Source organism: Corvus brachyrhynchos, unplaced genomic scaffold, assembly GCF_000691975.1.
Source record: "Corvus brachyrhynchos isolate BGI_N302 unplaced genomic scaffold, ASM69197v1 scaffold34, whole genome shotgun sequence".
Taxonomy (NCBI): Eukaryota; Metazoa; Chordata; class Aves; order Passeriformes; family Corvidae; genus Corvus; species Corvus brachyrhynchos.
Window position 1 is genome coordinate 611171 of NW_008238126.1, and position 17871 is coordinate 629041.

General features: G+C 37.7%; 1 protein-coding gene across 1 annotated transcript in view; it reads left to right on the forward strand.

Annotated features, from left to right (window-relative positions):
- The window catches only part of EFHC2 (EF-hand domain containing 2), a 59056-nt gene extending 41633 nt beyond the window's left edge, over nucleotides 1–17423 (forward strand). The window contains exons 11-15 of the mRNA XM_017733423.1: nucleotides 3289–3422; nucleotides 7613–7810; nucleotides 8397–8489; nucleotides 15232–15337; nucleotides 16967–17423. Of these exons, the coding sequence (XP_017588912.1) occupies nucleotides 3289–3422; nucleotides 7613–7810; nucleotides 8397–8489; nucleotides 15232–15337; nucleotides 16967–17062 (627 nt within the window). The 3' untranslated portion in view covers nucleotides 17063–17423. The remainder of the gene's footprint in view (nucleotides 1–3288; nucleotides 3423–7612; nucleotides 7811–8396; nucleotides 8490–15231; nucleotides 15338–16966) is intronic.
- Nucleotides 17424–17871: the final 448 nt, after the last annotated feature.

Below are 17871 nucleotides of genomic sequence, written 5' to 3' on the forward strand. Positions count from 1 at the left end.
TGCAATCCAGTGTGTTTCCTTCATGCTGGAGTGTTTCTCCTCCTGGTAGAATCAAAACCAAACCTATTCTCCAGAATGCAGAGCCCATCCTTAGATTGTAAATGTTCTTTGGAATGTTGTTTGCATTGATTGTGCTGGATAAATTGATGAGACTTTAGTTCTCCCGACTGAATGATTATATAGTATCAAAATAAAATCCGCAAAATGGGAAGAGGCAACATTGAAAATATGTCCTTAAAGTGAATTTTGAAAGGTTCTTTGCACAATTAACATTTTAATGCAGCTGGTAGAAAAAAAAGGTTGATTCTCCCAATTGGTAGGTGCTTCACTCACATCCTTTGACTAGAGCTCCAGAATTTTGCCTCAGTTCATCAGGGGATCACGTACTCAAATCAAAACAACTTCAGCAAATATTAGAGAAGATCAGAGATGGAAGATTGTTTGAGGAAGGAGAAAACTTAAAGATTACTATTTGTTAGTTGTTTCTAAAACTAGAAAATAAATAATTTTCATTCTGAATAGACAGAGGTTTCCTTTCAGCAGAACACATCAGTATGTTTTCTGAAAACTAGTGAAAGAAATCTGTATGGAATGTTTTTTTAATGGAAATTGCCATTTTGACCACAGTTCTATAGGCATATGGTGATTTAGATGAAATTTTGATTGGTAATCATAATGCAGGTGGATATTGAAAATCTGTTTGACACCATCTAATATAGTTGGAAAGTTTTAATTTTCTGTTTCAAAATTATACTTATTGTATTGTTTTTAAGTTACAGGGTGAGAAAAATCCCTGAGTCTTCTCATTTTGATTGCCACCTTTACTGAAAGTAACATCAAGGACCTAGTTCAAAACTTTTTAGCACTTTTTGTTTCTTTTTCAATTTGAGGGAAAAAATTTATTTAGGAAGTGTAGATTTGTTTGCAAAACAGAAAATGTGTGTTGTACACAGTCCTACTGGTATTCAGGTTTGGGGAGGGCTGTTTCAAACAAGACATCACTGGAAGGGAACCCGACATCTCTGAGCAGCTTCAGTTGTTATTACTTTGCTGTCTGCTGCAGAGCAAACATGGAAAAGGATTTTACTTCCATTGAATTCAGCATAATAACCTCTGACTTAAGCAAGACAATCAAACAAAACTAGACTGTGACTAGAAACATGTCAGCAATTACATGGCAAGGGGGAAAGCAGGTGAAATTATTGCAATGCTGCTCAGATACTCAGTGCCTGTGTAGGTGTTTGGAATATGTAGTTTAGAAAAAAAGAGGTGAAAATAGTTGTTTTGATAATGTAGAGAAGGCAGGCTCTTAAATATTCAGAATACTTTGTCCAGCCTGAAATACTCTGCTCTCTGAACCCTTCTGCTCAGCCTTTTCTCCCTGTTCCTTGCTTGGTCAGCAGAAGGCTGTGTGCTTATGGCTCAAACTCTAACATCTTGGAGAGGGGCCTGGAAAAGCTGCTGCCTCTAAAACTCTTTGATCGCTGCTCCAGCTGCTCCAAACCACTGCCTTGCAGGGCACTGCCTGCCAGGGCTGCACCTGGGGTTTTGGCGTAGAAATTGTCTTCTCTAATTCTGAGAAAAACCTGTAAGCACTGATGTATTGATTAAACTTGGATCAATTTGTACTGCTCTGGCAGTGCCACAGGGACTTTCAATACCCTTTTCTAGATCACTTTGAACTGATACAAACCTGTAGATACACTTCAGCGTAGTTGGGACTGAGGCCCAATTTTTATGTCCTGGTCCTTAATACCAGTCATATCAAATTTCAGATAATTGCTATTGGAAGAAACGGGAGAAAAGTATTTTCAGGCAGTTCATTGTGCTTTTTAAGTTAGGTAGAGCATGACAGATGTAAGGACATAGCAGATAATCATACTGGGAGTCGCCCTCAATTTAATTACTAAATACTTTTCTATGTTTTATATTAAAAATGAGTATAGCAAATAAATCTTTGGTAGAGCATTAACACAAAAACTGAATATAGATTGAAAGCCTTAGTATTTCAGTTCTGTTTAATCTGAGTTCAAATTTATTTTAATGGTCTAATTAGGAAGAAATAAACATTTAAGCATTTTGATATACAACAGGTAAAATTGGTTCCTAAAAATTTCCACTGTGCTATTTCTGAGTATGTAAGACAATGTAGTCCAAAATTAATGAGACTACCTGTTGAAACTTTTCACTGGAGCCAACAGTGAAAAATTAGCTTTAACTTGGTGAAATTTATGACTTGAGAATTCAGTGAGGTACACCAACATAAAATGAGGACCAAGTTATTAGAACTGTATTTTAAATGTTTCTACTTCTGCTTTAAAAATGCAACGTTTCAAGCAAAGGTGGATGTTCTTTTATGTAGCTGGACTAAACTTTCTGAGAATGCATGGTCTTAAGATTTTTAATTGTTTATATTCTTGATAGGAAGTAACTTTATTTTCCAGTAACAAGCTTCCCTCCAAACTTAATGCAGTGATGATCTCTGCATTTGAAGTGAGGAAAAGAAAAAACTAATAATACTCTGCAGTTCAATATTGCCCTACACCTTGATGACACACATGGTGGGTTGCAGAGTGCTTTTCATAGAATGGCTTGGATTGGAATGGCTTGGGAATGGAAGGGACCTTAAAGATCATCTCGTTCCATCCCCCCTGCCATGGGCAGGAACACCTTCCACTATTCCGGGTTGCTCAGAGCCCCATCCAGCCTGGCCTTGGACACTTCCAGGGATGGGACAGCCACAGCTGCTCTGGGCAACCTGTGCCAGTGCTTCACCATCCTCACAAGAAAGAATTCCTCTTAATATCTAATCTAACCCTACTCTCAGTTTGAAGCCATTCCCTGTTGTCCTGTCACTCCAGGCCCTTGTACACAGTCTCTCTCCATCTTTCTTATCAGCTCCCTGCAAGTACTGAAAGGCCACAATGAGGTCACCCTGGAGCCTCCTCTTCTCCAGGCTGAACAATCCCAATTCTCTCAGCCTTTCCTCATAGCAGAGGTGCTTCAGCCCTCTGATCACCTTGGTATCTCCTCTGGACTCGCTCCAGAACTGCACGCAGCCGAGGCATGTCAAGCCCTCACCCACCAGCCCCCCAAGTCCTTCTCCCACAGCTGCTCTCCATCTGTTCATCCCCCGACCTGGATTGATACCAGGCATTGAGACCAGCACCTTGCACTTGGTCTTACTGAGATTCCCATGGGCCCATTTCTCCAGCCTAGACAGGTCCCTCTGGATGGCATCCTATCCTTGAGGCCTTTATAATCTATGTCTTACTTTCCTCTCTTAAGTTCCCCATGTCTGATATCAGTGTTGTCCTCAACAAACTGAAGAACATGACTGCATCTCGTGCCAAAGAAATCAGAAAGACTTTTGCTACGACTGACCCTGAGCATACCAATGTGATTGGGTATGACACGTTCAGGTAAGACAGTGGATTTGGGGTTTTAATATTTAATAAAGGCGCATGCCCCCAAAATGTATACAGCATGACTGGGTTTTGCTTTCTCCACGTTAGCTGACAAGTGGCATAGATTCGTTTTGCATTTACTTGGAGATTGTGTGTGAAAAAGAAAGTAAATCCATGATCCAGAAAAAAAAAGTGATCGTTTCAAGTAAGCTGAAAAACACAACAGAAATCTGTCTGCTTTTTATGGAGCTGACACAGAGTGTTGTGAAGAAGGGCACAAGTCAGCAGTAATATATATGCTGAAAGATAAAGAAAAGTCCATCCTGAGAGTCAAACAATAGTTTTGAAATTCAAGTTGGAATGTTCAGGTTGCCTCCTGAAAATGGTGTTTGGGTTTTGAATCATTGGTAAAGAAGACAGTCTTTACAGAACTAAAGTGTATTGAAATTATAGAAGTGGTAAGCGTGTTTAAAAAAGATTGGAAAGCAGTCGTGAGAACAATAATTAATACTTGGATAGTGATTTAAACATAGATAAAGGGAGCAGAAATCTGGATTCTGGCAATGATCCAGATATGGCAATCAGCAGATGTAGAAATACTTGAAAGAAGAAATCATGCTCAAATACAAGCTTATTTCAGTTTATTCCACAGCCAGAATACTTGAGCTTATGAACTGTGTTGGGCACAGTACTGGTGAGGTTAATCCTGTGAAACAGAGGAGAAAACTTCACTTAGCAGCATTTGGTTATCACAGAAGCAATACTCTGTGTGTTTAGGAACTGTCATAATAACTAAGGCATTTAAGTAGATGAATATTGCATGGAATGTCATCTCCATAGGAATGCTAACCAAGGCAGAAATTGCAGAAATATCTCAGAAGAGAAATACATCAGCAGAAGGTTCTTTCAGCAATTCAAAGTGAAAGTAGTGAGAAATTAAAACAAGATGATACTCACAAATGGAAAACAAGTGGTTAAAGCTAGGATTTAAACTATGAGAGGCCACAGTTTTTGGCCGCTTTTGGTCAAAATATTTCTGAACTCAGGTATTTTACTCAGCAGAAGCAAGATTTTGAATTGCTGATTGCATTAAGAGGGAAGATGTCATTACTTGAGTAAGAAGGAAGAAAATTGAAAGTTAATGATTGTCAGGAGAAAGTTTCAAGCACTTGGAAAAGGGTTTTTAATTTATGTACAAGGTAAGTATATAAAATAAAAAAATATGGTTTTAGTTCAAATTATGAAATAACCATCTGCAAAACTTTGTGCATGCACTAAGAGCAACTCAAAGGTTTGGAAGATTTGCATGACCAAATTAGAGAAGCAACCTTTTAGAAGGGATGATTGTGCTTTTAAATAGCAGGGAAAGGTTTTTATTTTATCCAGAAGAGCCTCAGTTGGGTGTAAATTTAATCACGGACATAATCTGTGCAGCTGTGAACAGCTCAACTGTTTGATTTAGGGCGGTGCTATTCTGTGACATGGAGAGAGATATGTCTGATCATGTGGTACTGAGGGACTTGGCTTCAGCCACAAAAATTGCAGGAGCCCTCTCCATGAGCAGGAAAGCTGGGGGAAATCAAGGTTTTCTGGGCCTCAGTGCTCACGTGGGACAGTCTCAACACCCACCAATGGTCCCCGTCCCTCCTGTGGGGGGAAGGCCTGGGGTCTAATGGGGAATGTTCACACTGCCAGAGCAAGAATTTGCCTATTAGGAACATTGAACATTTGTGCTCTATAGTGATAGTAGGTTTTGTTTCTGTAGATTTGTATTACATCCAGTAATTTAAAGGCTCTCATTATTGTTATTCGTGCATCTCATTTTAGAATGAAAGAAGCATTTTTAATGACAAAAACGAGAACACTTCTTTACATATATGAAAATTCCAAGATATTTTTATGTGAATAGAATATTTTTTTTCTTTCAGTTTCTTATTGTGTAGATCTCTGTTTATTTTTAATCTGCCATGACATTTGATGATTATAACTAACAACAAATGATTATTTTTAGTACAGGCAATTATCTGTATGACAGCTTCAATGATAATCCTCTTTCCTTATCTTAAATACAGCTGAGGCTTTACTGTGCTCTGAATTCGGCTGTTCAGATGTCTTCCTTTCTACCTATGTAATTTTATATGATCTGCATGTAAAAATACATCTATAAGTATGGTGTAGTGAACAGAATTGTAATTATACAATTTATTTTAACTGCTTTCAGAACCCAAATCTTCAGCATTTCATCTGGGAAATAAATATGTAATGTACACTGAAGCTATCCCCTAAGCTATCATTAAAACTACTGATATCTTTGTTAAAAAGAGAATTAAAAAAATAACTAAAACTTAGATGCCTGTGCATCACCCAGCCCTATCCAGTCTGTTTTTTCTCATAAGCTGCTGGCAAGATTGTTTGCTGTTAGAGACAAAGAACCATGTGGGTCTAACAAAGATGTCTATCTTCAATTCAGCTTGAGAAGCAGCTCTCTTGAGCAGTTAATTATGACTTCTTCTTTCTATAATAAATTCAGATTGCAATCTGTCTTATTCTTCTAGAACAAAAAAAAAAAGTAAAACAAGAGATAGCTAAGCTGTGGGAACAATTATTGCAGCTTGGGGTTTTTTGTCAGGGAGAGTTCAGATGTCATTCTGTTTGTGAGTCTTGGGTCTCACTCATTAGTCCCTCACAATCACTAAAATATTCCTTAATTCCCAAGTGAAATAATTTTATCTGCGGGTTTTTGTGATTTGATTGTCACTGACTGCATTGAGAAAATAAAAGACTTTTTAAATCCTGACACTGGAAAAATCTGTGCCATGTATGGAAATCCAATCTGTGGAAATGTTCCAATGGCTGATGTTATCTACAGCCCCCAGCTCTGCCGGCCCAAGCATTGGCGTGCCAGGCTTATCAGGCTGCATTGTCCTCTTTGTGTGTGCAGTGGTGTTACTGCAGGCTGCAGGAAAGAGGCTCCAGCTTTGACTGGATCTCTGAATGCTGCTGCAGTATAAATAATAATATCCACTAAGTGGAAAAATAATACTGACAAGATAATGATAATATTAGTAGATGGACCAGGTCTTGGTCATGACATTTGTGTAATCTCAAATAAGTTTTGCTACTGTCAACAACTTGTCACTTCCTTGTATTTATTTCCTGCCACTGCAAATAAAGGATCATTCTGATTTATTTAATATGAAAAAAGAAGCAGTTGAATCAAAGTAGACACTCCACAGTATTTAACCTTTCTTTAGTAGCTGTGTAAGTGCAATCATATTACATGAAGTGGTACCTTCATTTGAACAGGACCACACAAGCCTCTGCGAGGATGCAAGTGAAGAACTATGTTTCTTGTTAGAAGTTTGCAAATTTGGAAGAGTCCTAAGTTTCTGTGCTTTCAGTTCACATGCGGATGTTAAAGAGACCCTTCATCAGATTAATTCAACAATTTAAGTATTCTTCAGGCAGCTGTTTGAGTCTTGTGTCAGAACTTTGTGCATCACTACTAATTTCTTCTATTTGTTTTTGAGGATTGGTGTTTAATCAGTATCCTCATGGGTATCACAAGGTACAGCACTAATTGCACCAGCAATTACAGTGAAGTTTATTCTTAGTGCAGTTTATCCAGAAGTATTATATATAATTAATCTAATTTTGACTGAGACACAGAAGCCTGTGTTAATGCTTGCTGTTAAAAAGCCTGGTTGAATGTGAGTGCACCAGAGGGAGATGTTTGGGATCAGAGAGCCAATGTAGTTACACTAATCCAGATTTAACAAGAGGCCTTGTAACAGCTGAGGGAGCTGACACTGTCCCATCAGATGGATCTCAGGAACATTTCTTCTTCCTTGAGCTGGGCTGATTTGTTTGAGCAGCACACACAGGCTTGGGAGAGCACAACCCAGGCTCATCCCTGCATGGGATCTGATTCTCCACTTACAGCAGCCAAGTGTAAGCTGCTCTTGCTGCTGCCTTCTCTCTTACATTCTTGCCAGGGAAACTTGTGGTTGGGTGTAATTTTCTGTATGGTATCTCTGGTGAAACACTTCAGTCATGGTTAGGATGTATTTTTGTATGTATAGGCAGCTACTGAGGAAATTTGGACATCCTTCCTCCCCGAAAGTTAGTGATTATTAACTGGTTTTAAGTTATTTACTTAGTTTTATTCACTTAAAACTAATGTAGGCTGTTGTTTTTGTGAACAGAAACTGGATAGTCAGTGTTGCTGGTGGAGCATTTTCAGAACATGAAATTATGACCCTTGGGCGTCATTATGGCATGAGAGATGACAGTCAAACAGACCTGCACCTGCTCCTTTCAGTGGCTCAAGAAAAACTAAAGAAAAACACCTTTGAAAATTTTGAACAACTGACTACAGTGTTTATGTACAACGACCGAGAAAAGTAAGTTTCCTCTCTTTATCCTAAGCTGTTATTTCAGAAGCTCTTCTTGTAAACCCACCTACTTTCTGTTTGTTGCTGAGCAAATGGTGTATTGTGGCCAAAGAATATTATTCACTATGTTAAGCCTCTCTCAGCACTTTACAGGAGACAAGAAAAGGACACCCTTTTTGTCTACTTTAAATTTTGTGTGGACTTTTTATTATAGATGCTGTACTGAACATTCTGTGACATCAGATACCAGTTCATGGGCAAAACAGAGGATTTTAAATCGAAGAGGAGAAAGAGTGATTTAAGGGGGAAAAAAAAGAAAGGATTTGGATTCTTTATATGACTCATTTGCCCTTTTTGTTCTCTGACATCACAGATAAAGAATCACAGAGAATCACTGAGGATCTCAGTATGAGAAAGGCTACAATGTGACCTTCAAGTTTCTCAGCTTCGTAATAGCAAAATTTCATAAAACTTTGTTTTCTTTACTTCTATCCTGATATTCCTCATGTGTTTTCCTATTCACAGAAACATTCACTTGAAGTAAACCTGGAAAATACCTAATGTATATTTCTACCTCTCTCTTTCTGATGTACAGGTGTGGATTGTTGCCTTATGAGACCTGCAGGACCATTTGCAAGTCCTTTAAGTTGCCACTTACTGATGATCTTCTAGAAACTTTATTGACCAGGTAACAAGGGCAGATAGCCTGATCTGCATGCACAGGTGCAAATCAATGCTAAATATTTACTGCAGACACAAATCTTCAGCATTTCAGGAGGAGGTGCAGTATCTAATATGAATCCTTTCATGATGCAGATTTTGTCCCTACACACGTGCAGACTTTCCTATTTATAGAATATTTATAATCAACTGAGATGCATCCATCTTAGCAACTTCTCTTCATTTTGCCTGGCACAGTAAATCATCTGGGGTTTGGCAGAATTCTATGGAATTAATCTTTTCAGAGTCAGTTACTGATACTTATCATTTTCAATGAGATTCACCTTTTTTGCTTTAGTTGTTCCTGTCCATAGATGTAAGGTAAAAACAATAATCTTATGAAAGCACATTGTGTGAGTTCCAAGGAACACACCAACATGAATACAATGAAATTTCTTTATCAAGTAGACAGCATCAGTAGTAAATAAAATGGCTTTGCTATTCCTATTAATCTCAGCTGAAACATATTCTTAAAAGGACAGGAGTCTTGGCATAGCTTTGTACTTTTCCATAGCACATTTAGGTGTTTTGAGACAAACTGCTTTACTAGCTGTATTAATGGGAATAGAAGTGAAAAGAACTTGTGTTAAAGACTAGAGTTCAGAGTAAGCTGTGGTGCTCTGAACACTCATGTCTTGTTGAGTTTGGTTTTCCCAGGCAGATTTTCTGGTGATAGGTTTAAATGCATACTTAGCTGGTTTATTCTTTCCCTTTAGGGAAATCCTTAAATGTTTTGTCTGTGCTTTCATACTGTGTTAAAAACAGGAACAGGTCTTGTCTTCTGTCATGTTAAGAACCTTTCAGGTAGATACAATTTTTGATTTCAGGAGGAGTTGCAAATTAAGTATCTGGGTTTAGTAAATAGTGAAAAGACCCTTGCCAGGCAGAAATGTGGAATCTGTTTTAATAAAGCTTCTTCATACTGCTGTTCATCACTTCTGACACTGAGTTATAAGCATTAGTATATTCAGAAACATCTGAATTTTAACAGTAATCTACAACTCATGTTTTAGAACTCCCACCAAGCTGCCCAACACAATTGTTGAAAGACAATTGACATCCCATACTAGACAAGGGGTTCTAACAGATTCCACTTCTTAAGGGTTGAACTTGAATAGATGCACAACAAGGCACTGGAAGTTTTCCTTCATGTACTAACTCAGTTCTGATAAGAAGCAGACAAGCCTGACACATCCTGGGCTCCAGGGATGTGTTTATTGTTTGTGAATTTATACCAGGGAAAGCTTCTGTGCCCTGACCCTCTTCTCTCCTAAAGAATCTGAGTGTAGGCAGTTAAAAAGAAAAAGCCCAGTACACTATAATAAAAAATAGAGATAAGCTTAGAACACAGGGAGAAGATCAAGGTCTGGATTTCACCCAATTTTAGCAAGGTACCCATGACAGCTGGGTGAGGTTTCAGCTGCTGTAGGTTCTTTCTGTAGGTGGTGGAGGAGAGAGTTATCTCCTCAGCCTGTATGAGAGCTGCATTTCTAAATTATCATTCATGTTCCTTAGTTTCTAAAGGGGCTGAGGCCAGCCTGTGTTACAGATTTGTGGATGAGAAAGGTAAATGAGAATGGTGTGAAGCTGGGCCTCAGAAATCCGTGTGGGAAGTGCTTCATTTGACAAAAAGCCTTGTGTAAGGCACTTCTAAGTTACAGCATCAGCTGCTTCAAATGTGGCAGTTTAGGTGGTGTCACAGCACTGCAGGTAACGAGGAAGATTGTCACATTCTTCATAATGTGTGCACTTGGCACTGCTTGGGAAGTTTATTGTTTTATTGAACTCTATTTAATAGGACATAATTTCCAGTAGTCTGTAAATCGAAGAGTTGAGTTGGCTTAATGGGATTTAACTTTTCCTTTCTTTCTGCTTCCATAGTTTTCTTCAACACTGAAGAATTTAGGCAGGTTTATTGTTAATGAAGGAACAGTCTCATTCCTGGGGAGCTTGCAATTCAGTGTGGGCCAAATTTGTCAACAGTATTCTTCCTTTCCTTCCTTTCCTTCCTTTCCTTCCTTTCCTTCCCTTCCTTCCCTTCCTTTCTGGGAAGCATGTAGTTTTGTGTCCACTGATACTTCTAAAACAAGTGGTGGTGGTGGTACTACTTTGTGGATCTGTGTTTATGAAGGAAGAAAGTGGTACAATAAAAGTTGCTGGACTGATTCCCACAAAATCAGTATATATAGCTAATGCACTAGCTGGACCCTATTCAGCTATAAAATGATGCTGGACAGTGTGATCAGATAATAGTTGAAGGCTGAAGCTCTGTGTTTATTCAGCTTTGCTATCTGAGATTAGGTGGCAAAGACTTTCTCCAGGACTTAATGACTCTATTTTTCCATTTTGAAAGGTAGTACTCTTAAAGTATTTATTATTTACATTTGTAAATTATACTGCAGTGATCTGTCACTTATTAAAAGCATGGGGTGGGACTAGAAATAACTGTCTAATTTTGTGATCACCTCCAAATGACCCAAGACTTTGTTTACTGTACCCAAAGACAACTCAGTTGCTATGGAGTGCAGGGACAGCACAAAAATTGGGGTTTGTTAAGACCTTTTCATATTGTCCATCTAGTATAAATTTATATTTTTAATTGTGAGATGTTGAAATAGTAAGATTTAGGTACCCAACAATGTGGACGTTTTTCCAATTTACTTGTGCTGGCATGTTAAAAAGTATTTCCTTTCTCCATAAGCATTTTCTCACTTACTTTTTTAATCACAGAACAATACAGAATTTAATCACGTTGTATTAAGCAATGCAGATGGTAAACAGTTGTTTCTGCCAGAAAACTACAGTAGTCATTATAAATATGTCTTTAAATTTATGCAGGCATAATGAGCAATTACAGTTTGTTTAATAAATAAATTTTGCCGAAGTGCTTAAGTAATGAGTTTAGGGGTTTTTATCTGTTATTTTTATTTACTGCAATGCTAAATTGATGCTAACAAGGACTTAAAAAGAAACAGTCCTTCCCTGGAGGATTTATAAACAGCTGGTAGATAAGGAAGGAAAAAATTGAGAGAAGAAAGAAAGGATGACAAGTTTACAAGCATTACATGTTGATTATTCTGCATTAATTTAGTTGTTAATTGCAAGTCCCTATTTTTTAAGATGATGTTTTTAAATTTCTGTTAAAAGCATCTGTGTAGTTCTTCACCTCTCTACACTGCCAGGTGAGTCTGTTTGCTTGTGTTTTTGAGAATCTCCAGTCCCTCAGGTAGCAGTGCCTGATGATAGAGGGCCTCCTACATGGTCATCCAAGTTCTCAAATCACTTATAGGCCAGGCCAGGCCACTCCTACTTGCTCAGTTTTTCCCAGGATTGTGGCTGGGTAAATAATTTTTTACCTATCTTCCTACCTGCAATGGGTTTTTTAGGGCTGCCCTTTCCCTTTTCAGGAAGCAAACCCTCTTTTCCTGCTACAGCAAGTGTCCAGTAGCAGAAGCAGCAGTGGAAATGATCACAAGATCTTTCTCCTGCACTCTGTCTTCTTGTTACCTTTGGTGCCTGAGACTCCCAGTGCCATTCGTGATTAAAAGGTTCCCTAGCATTCATATTTGGGTCTCTTAAGACAAATTATTCCTGTTATTCAGTTTTCTAAGGAGCTGGTGGTTCAATTCATGGTTGTTCAAGGCATGAAGAAGTGTATTATAAATATAAATTAATAAAAATGAGATGGTAGCCATTATTATTTAATACTGACTTGTGCTCGCTGGTTTGAATCCTTTCATATGAGCAGTTTATGACAATTTAGGTGTACACCTGTGACAATTTAGTCCCTGTAGAACTGTGTTGCACAGGGACCATCAAACAGATTGAAGAATCCCAACATTTTCTCTAAGATTAAAGAAGCAGATGCTTCTGCTCTATTACGATCAGATTAGCTTCTTAATAAATGTTGTTTGAAACCAAGGAATTAAAAAAAAACTCTGCATGTGCATTAAACTTTCATATAAATCTTTGGGGTACAGATTTCTTGATGGGGAAGGAAAAAGTATTAGTAAGTAACCTTTACCCACCAAAGCATCCTCAGGAATGATAGTAATGTGATTTAACCAGATTTTTCATCTATCTGGAGTATTTAATTATGAATGTATTTTTAGAAGCAAAAATGTGTGATTATTTCTGTAATGATAAAGAAAATAAAAAGCTCTGCAAACTATGAGAGAGATGAAGGAGTGATTTTCATAGTCTAAAATCACATGCATTGGTGAAGTAACAGGGTAAAACTGAAGAGAAGGGTGGTTTAAAGCTATCTTTGTTGCATCTTCTTGATAAAACAAATCTAATTTCCTTTTCTGAAGAGCACTGTCTGTCTCAGCATTATTAACTCCAGCCACTGAAATGTATGACATCTCTGTCCTAATAATGCACAAATTGATAGCATCTCCTCAGTCCACCTGGATGCTCTGTGCCAAATCTCTAGTGTGTGCTTTTAGTAGATTGATTCAATAAGTCACAGCAGTAAAACATCTAAGGAGTAGATTTTTTTTTTCTTTCTGGGTTACTCTAGATTAGCATTTTAAGATGCTTTCTATATCTATTTAATTATGGGATTTAGGAATCCCATTTCCTCTGACCATGTTAAAATTTTTGGTTATAGTTCATTTCAAGCCCATGTTGTCTTCTCAGCTCACTAGTGCTGTCCCATCAAAGGACTTTTCTCTTTGTAAATGTTTGTCAAAAGCAGAAGCAATGCTTTCCTCAACTTTGGTACCTCAACAGAGTTTAAGTAGTTACACACCTTCACTTGTCCTTTGTTTAAAAATCTTGCTTTTACAGCTCAGCATCTTGCTGGTGGAATTAATCTTTTGACTTTTCACAATGAGCAAAAGGTAACAACATAATAGTAGAAGGCAAAAGAATTTGTCCTGATAGATCTGAAATTCCAGTCTGTGTGCCATTGTTTTTCCAAGAGGTATAAGCTTTTTGACTGCCTTATTACATCTAATGCAAAACTCATTTCTTTTCCCTATTTTCATCTGCAAAAAAAAACCCCCTGAAACTAAGAACCCACTGGAAGTGGAAATGGTAATTTTCTTGTATATTGGACATATTCCCCAAAAGTAAGGCTTTATGGAAATGTTAACTTGCGTGTGAACTATGATAAAGAAGCAAGCTGTCATAGGAGGGTTTTTCATGGCAGTGTTTCAGGCTCCATTTAATTCTGGTAGCAGTAGCATTCTTTTCTGACTTTGCTTTCATCTTCAGCATAACTCACTGTACTTAACATTCCAGTTTATCATTGCCATCTCTTTTTATGGCTCTCAGTATATTTTATTGTTTTCTTTCCTATAAATGAAAGGTGTGGGGGGAGGAGAAGGAAAGGATTAGTTGCAGTTTATTGCAGTTTATTTTTGTTACTGGATCTATTTCTCCTCTGGTATTGTTTTCCAAGTTTGTGCTGTAAATTCTCCCTTAAAGTGCATTCATGCTTAATTTTTGTTAGAGCCCTCTGCAGTGATTGAAGGGTTTTGAGGCCCATGTTTTGTGCACTGCTATTTCATTAAGGACAACGCAAAATAATTTTCTGAAATACTTGAGCTCCTGTTCAGTAGTTTTTGTCTCACCAGATAGCAGGGCAGAATTGTTTAACCTGGTTTCTCCCACCAGATAAGAGATATTGAGTCTTGCTGCGTGTCTGTATCTCTCCATGGACCCCAGTGAAGCACAGAACTTTCAGACTCTGCTTTTGTGCCCAAACTGGGTCCCTTTTGCAGGTGGGTGGTGTTGGTTGAGACAGGTGTCCTTCAGCAGCTGCCAGTGCTTTATTTATTGCAGAGCATTCCAGCTGTTCATTTCAAGCTTCAGCTTAAAGGTATTTTTCAACATTGGCTGGTGACACTGAAAGAACAGTGGTTCCCAAGTGCCTGAGTCACCTCAGTGTTCTGCTGAACTGAGGACTTTTATTTCTGAAGCTCTTTCATCCAAATCAATGGCAGAAGGATGAAGTGCCTTATAAATCTGTTCCCATGGGGCTTATTAGTGCAGGGTAAGGATTTTAGAAATCTGAGGGAAGGAAATAGCATTTTCCACAGGTACCTGTAGACCTTAGCTGGCAGCATATATATCTTCATGCATTTAAGGGATAGCCACAACTGATATAAATGTATGTATTTATCAATAGAAATAAAGAACAGTGCCATAAACCTGTTACAAAACGATTTTAAAATCTGGCTATTATTTGATATGTTAGCAAGCTGCGTGTTTGTCAGTTGCAAATTGATCCCAAGGTGTGTGCAAACAGCATTATTGAAGGATTACTTATTTTCGGGAAATGATTGTAGAAGTCACAATAAAGCCAGTCAGTTGTATTACAGCACAGGTCTCTTGTTTCTGTTTCATTTCTACACAATGGAATCATACACTGATCATCCCAACTCTCTGTTTGTCAAAAGCTGTGAGATTGGTGTTGGAAAAGGTTGGACAATGCTTCAAAACTAAAGTGAAAATAGTTGAAATGAAATAAACCTTAAAAAAGTTGAATTCTATTATAAGAGATAATAATAAGGTGTAAGAATATGGAAAAGAATGTATAATATAGGAGTTCGTGACATTTTGTACTGTTTTTTTCACTCCTCCCAGTGTCTGGGAATAAAGTAGTATAGAAATTATTATGATTAGTGTACTGTAGATAACTTGACATAACTTTGTTAAAAATTCCCTTTAACCTTGAGTCATCTTATGGGTATTCTGCTTAGGTTTGAAGATAACCAAAAGCAAGTAGACTATAGAAAGTTTGTGCATGTGCTGAACTGGAGAGAGAATCAAGTCCGTGCTTTCAAGGAGGTAAAGGAGCCACCCAAGGTAAAACCAGTGTATCAATATAAATTCTCCAACTTTAACATGACTGTTTTAACCAACACACACTACAACATTTTTTTCATATTTGTGTATTCGTGCCTGTTTTCTTCACGTAATTACTTTTTAAATAGGTTTAATAGGGAGGTTTAGGATGAAGCAGAGAAGTCAAACAGGGACAAGGAGGTGCCTAGAAGGTATCACATCTCTGGGCCTTTTTATAGAAGAAAAAAGAAAAAAAAAAGGGAAAGCAGGTGTATTTATCCATGGACAATGGACATAAATACTGCTTCCCCCACAAATGTCATTGTCACATGTCAAATGATCTGCCCACTTGCTGAGGTAGTCAGAAAATACTTTCAGCTCCACTGACACGTATGCAGAAAATAGCTCTGCATTTTGTATAACTGCACAGAAACCTGTACATAACACACCACATCTCTGGTAGGCGTGCACAGTGAGAAGAACTGATGGATCAACTTTGTATATCTCCAGCCTGTTACTTAGGGTAAATAAAAATGCAGTATCAACAAACTGCAGAGACTAATCTGATCTTGCCATCTTGTGCTGAGTGGAACATTTTAAAATAGAAGGTCCATAAGGCAATTATGCTGAATTTTATATACTTTGTAACAGATAAATCCAAAGGCCTTCTGCCAACACATCATTTTGCTGTTCTGGCCTGGCCAATGTATTGTACAGAATGTGTTTGATGGTACTCAGACCGTTTGGAAACACAGCATTCCTTTAAATTCAAGTTCAATCGTGGCATGGTTTAAACCAGTATTCCTCAGGCACTGTGCTCCTGACTCCTCTTACCAGGACTTTCCTCTGTAGCATCTCAGACTGTTGGTGGTGTCTAACAATGGCCCAGGGCTGCTGGTTTGCTCTGCGTTCCATGGTCGATTATTTTCGTTTTGTCATTGTGAAGAATTTTTCTGTCTTGTACAGATAAAATCAAAGCCCTTCCACATGTTTTATACAGCAGTCCTGAGGATCATTGTGTTTATTAGGCTTTGTTCAGGGGGCATTTTTGTTTTTACAGATGAATTCTGTGCTTAAGTTATAACTCAATATTTAATATTTAGTATTTTAAGAGAGGTAACTACAAAATGGAAAAAATCAGAAACAGGAAAAGTTTTAAGTCTTGTTCAGCTTTAAAAATCAATTGTTATTCTGTGCATGACTTACATGAATTAATAGCATTATTTTGAGGCTACAGTACCTCTATTTGACAGATATATTTCAGCACCAGAATTGTGCTTGTTTAGCTGGCTTTCTTTTTTACTCCTTCTTTTTATCTCATTATTTTGTATGATTTTTGTTGTTGAGACATGGATGACTTTCAAGAATTTGAAGTATAAGCATTTTAATGAAGAAAATATAGCATTATTTAATTTAAAAATATCTGCAAAAGGGCTAATGTTAGAAAATATTTTCATTAAAATATTTTGCAACATTGATAAGAATGTGCATGTAGTAATCTTTTAAGGAGATGTGCTATATAAAGACCCAGTTGTTCACAGATTCGTCTGTGGAATTGAAGCAGCTCATTCAATCTTATGTTGACCAGCTTTTAATGGTTCTTGTTTTTATTATTATACAGTAAGATATTCTCTGGGTTACTAATTTCAGAGGGAAGATATCTGGAACCAACTACCACGATCCCCTCCTGTGACTGGGATCAAATACCCTTGTCTTCTGGATGATCTGTTTGGCAAGGAAGAATAATCTCATCTGTGCAAGACACTGATTTAAGATTAATGCTTCAGCTCTGAAGATTACTTAGAGAGATACAGAAAGCATTTCTTGTTAAATAAGAAAAAATCAGATATAGGTTTTATTGCATTTAATTTCTTGTTCCAACAGAGAGGTATACTTGTGTGTTTTTGGAACTCTTCTAAATCAACAGCACTCTGTCATACTTACACAAGCATAATTAAAACTATGTCCTCTGTGTCTGGTTGCATGAAGAATTTGCAAGTATCGAGAAATCTTTGAGTCAAACAGTGCAAAATCTGACTGACCCTGCTTTGTTCTGCAAACAAACGTTGGATGACCTCTTAAAATTGGGTTGGATTGCTTAGCACAATAATGCCATTCCATTCACATTTCCTCCCTTGCTCTTCAGCTTCTATCTGTGGTTTTGCTCTATCCCCGTGGTGATGCTCAAGTGCTGTTTGTGTCAAAGTTGGTTATTTTGTGGAGGAAACGCCAGCAAGGGTTTTGCACACTATAAAGCTGCTCTGGTATCAGAGATAATTATAGCCTTCTAAAGTGGAAGCAAATGTTTTGCAGGCACGGCACGGAAGCTGTCAGTTCTTGCTTTTTGTTTTAAATGAGAACTCAGGTTAGTCCCACCCAGCTTTAGTTGGGTGGGACATGTCTGAAGAGAAGGGGTTTCTGTGCAATTTCAGTCTGCAGCATTCTTGCAGCAGAACTATACTTGCCCTTTGAGAATTAATTGATGCCTTTCTCTTTCTCCATGGCTTAATGGAATTCCTGTTAGCATTTTTGTATCTTTTTAAGATTATGCCAGC